Source organism: Sinocyclocheilus rhinocerous, unplaced genomic scaffold (genome assembly GCF_001515625.1).
Source record: "Sinocyclocheilus rhinocerous isolate Xijiao unplaced genomic scaffold, SAMN03320098_v1.1 scaffold2868, whole genome shotgun sequence".
Lineage (NCBI taxonomy): Eukaryota > Metazoa > Chordata > Actinopteri > Cypriniformes > Cyprinidae > Sinocyclocheilus > Sinocyclocheilus rhinocerous.
In genome coordinates this window covers 40,463-43,985 of record NW_015623782.1, presented here as the reverse complement: position 1 = coordinate 43,985, position 3,523 = coordinate 40,463, and the positions used below count along the sequence as shown (strand labels likewise).

The window sequence follows — 3,523 nt, the reverse complement described above, 5'->3', positions numbered from 1 at the left end:
CACACACACACACACACACACACACACACTCAAACACACACTCACTCAAACACACACACACACACACACACAAACCCACACAGATCATGTGACGAGTCTCTCTGTGGTTTGTGTGACGCATTAATGAAGGCCTGGAGATGAAGATCAGTGACATCATGAGAGAAACCCATCAGAAAACACCCTGTGATAAACACGAACCCTGCTTTCCTCTAGTTAACCCTCCATTATCTCTGCGCCCCGGTGCATTATGGGAACACGCTACATACAGCTACAGTACGACAGCATATGAAGCTGATGAGAAGATCAGGAGGAAGAACCGCATCTGATGTTCCCTTCTCATCACAGCTGATTATCAGGAGAGGAAGTCTGTTTATCAAACCCTAGTGAACATCCCTCTGCTGCCTATACAGGAAGTTCCCTTCAGAGACAGCATCACACCTCATGAGACTGATTTAAAACGATTTAAAATGAGCACAAACTCAATTAATGGTCACTCACACAATTAGACCTAATGCTTTTTTTTTCAGTACGGAATAAAATCTATTTATAATACATTTTCCTCTCGACTCCATCTGCCATCTGTTGCAATGCATTCTGGGACAGCTGTATTGATGAAGAACACAAGCATCAGAGTTCGGAAGAGCTTGTACATGACTTAAAATGATTTCAAATGATAAAAATCAAGATATTTCTCATTTTAATTCTTAGTTTTTGTCTTCAAACAACCAGGTTTTGGAAAAAAGCCTCATTTTAAAAGTGTGATTTCAAGACAAATTCAATAAATTCATAAAATCTTAAAACTGAATGGACATTTTATTATGAATAATATTTAACTAGTTATTCTAAGCTCTGAAATATTTTATCAGGCAGAAATTGTGAGTGAAAAATATATTAAAAACTTATACTGTGTGTTTATCTGTTTTGTATTTATTCATATTTAATTGGGATTTCATAAAATAAAATCCTGTAATTGTAATTATACTAATAGTAATACATAACCGAAATTTTAAAATTGATAAAAAAAAATTTTTTTTTAATTAAATTAATAAATAATTAAAACTAAAAATTTATAAAACGCTGGGCACTAGAGCTGGATATATACATTATATATATATATTACACACATACTGCTAGCCATCAAACATCAGCTCTACTGAATAATACAGGTGCATAAACATCAGAAGAAGAGAAAAACATGCACATCTGCACACTGAAATTAAAACCACACATATTAGAAAAGACGCACCATTTCAACCGGTTAGGTCTCCATCAGGCAACATTTCAAAGTGACACAGAAGTTGAGAACATCATTTCTGTTGATCACTGACAGACCATCCTGCATCCTCAAACTGAGCGTCATCTGTCTGGACAAAAGCCTCGCTAACTACTGCCACAACCATCCTCGTGAAAACACACTCATCAGACTCTAATGTGCATCAGATCTGGATCTACACGCTCGCATCAGACTGACCTGAGATCAGTCTTTCTCTGTCAAACACACCTGATGTTCTGTGATGAAGCACCGCAGCTTCCTCTCAACTACAGACACAGGTCAGATTCTCACACACACACACACTCTCTCTCTCTCTCTGACACACACACACACACTCCCTCTCTCACACACACTGAAGTGAACAAATGAAGGAAGCACATTTGAGCCTCAAAACCACAGAGTTTCATGGGACTGAAGCCTGTTTCTCTCTCTCTCTCTCACACACACACATGTGTGTGTGAGAGAGTGAGTGAGTGAGAGTGTGTGTGTGTGTGTGTGTGTGTGTGTGTGAGTGAGTGTGTGAGAGAGTGAGTGTGTGTGTGTGTGAGTGAGTGAGTGTGTGAGTGTGTGTGAGAGAGTGAGTGAGTGAGTGAGTGAGTGTGAGTGTGTGTGTGTTAAACACCAGTACTGAACTTACACCTAAAACATTAAACCACAACCAGAACACCCTAGCAACCGCATAGCAACCTCACAGCAATCACCCAAACACCGTAGCAACTTAATCATCACTCAGATACTATTACAGTTTATTTATATTTTGAATTAGATTTTATTTTTATATTTTCTGTTTTCATTTTAGATCAGTCTTTCTCTGTCAAACACACCTGATGTTCTGTGATGAAGCACCGCAGCTTCCTCTCAACTACAGACACAGGTCAGATTCTCCCACACACACACTCTCTCTCTCTCTCTCACACACACACACACACTCCCTCTCTCACACACACTGAAGTGAACAAATGAAGGAAGCACATTTGAGCCTCAAAACCACAGAGTTTCATGGGACTGAAGCCTGTTTCTCTCTCTCTCTCTCACACACACACACACACACACACACACTTATCTAAACGAGAACATGCCATAAAGGCGTGCTGCTTACATAAAGCCAATAATAATGACTAAAGACTCACAAACACTAATCATAAACTAAAATACACGTATATAAAGCAACTATATAGCAATACACAGCTTCATGGCAACTGTAGAACATCTAAAGCCTTGAAACACCTGTCAGCCAATCAGAATGCAGCATTCAGCAGCGCTGCGATACAAAGTAACAAGATTCTGTAACAAACACACTCATGATTCTGTGCGGTGAGCCGGTCTATAAGTAGAACAGCAGCACTTCCAATTAGATTTTATTTTTATATTTTCTGTTTTCATTTTAATTTTTGTAAAATGTATATATATATATTTCTTTTTTTCTGTTTATTTTACTTCAAGTTGTTTTTTTTCAAGTTTGTTTTTCAATGTTTTTGTTTTGTATGGTTTTATTTTTATTTTTCATTAACAATAAAAACCAATATTTTCCTTTTATTTCGCACACATTTAAACTCAGCGTATTTTATTTACATCAGAACAATAATATCTGTAATATAATATTTAATACAGTATTAAAATATTTTAGATTTAATAATTAATATAGTATTAAATTTTTCATAACATTTAATATATAGTAGAACGGCGTATATTTAATGAATGTAGCATTCTATTATTTTATTTTTTTTAATTAAAAAAAGGACTCTATCTTCCCTCTAGACTAGTTCAGTCCAGGAAAGCTGGTCTTTGGCTGCTTGTAAGATCCATTCTTATTGATCTGCATCTTTGCACTGGATCTGGACCATCGCTTTCCCACAATCACCTGATCTGATCTGAACACAGCACGCGGCGTGGCGCACTACAGGACCCGAGTGAAACACACAGAGTCACTCACCTCAGAAGCAGACGGCGCGGCGGATCATCGGCGTCTGAGCGTGAATCACAGCTTCTATTTGAGCCCGTGTGTGTATTCTCAGCATTTACAGCCTGATCTGGTATCATCTCTGACAGCATGCGCTCGCGGAGCAGAACGCGACCCGAGGCGCGGAAACAAACACTCGAGGCGCTGTTCATCTGTTCCACTGCTCGAGAAGATTCTTCACCTCGACTGACGCTCAGAGGAACGACGGAGAAACATCAGAACCCAGCCCAAGAGCTCCGAGCATCTCAGCACCTGCGCTTACCTGCGCTGCGTTCATGCTTTAATACCCA

The 3,523-nt window shown here is 38.7% G+C and overlaps 1 protein-coding gene across 1 annotated transcript in view; it reads right to left on the bottom strand.

Moving 5' to 3' along the window:
• Positions 1–1,400, bottom strand: part of LOC107736916 (tyrosine-protein kinase SgK223-like) — a 5,979-nt gene extending 4,579 nt beyond the window's left edge. Inside the window, exon 1 of the mRNA XM_016548308.1 lies at positions 1,333–1,400. Within this exon, the coding sequence (XP_016403794.1) occupies positions 1,333–1,400 (68 nt within the window). The remainder of the gene's footprint in view (positions 1–1,332) is intronic.
• Between the last annotated feature and the right edge of the window lie 2,123 nt (positions 1,401–3,523).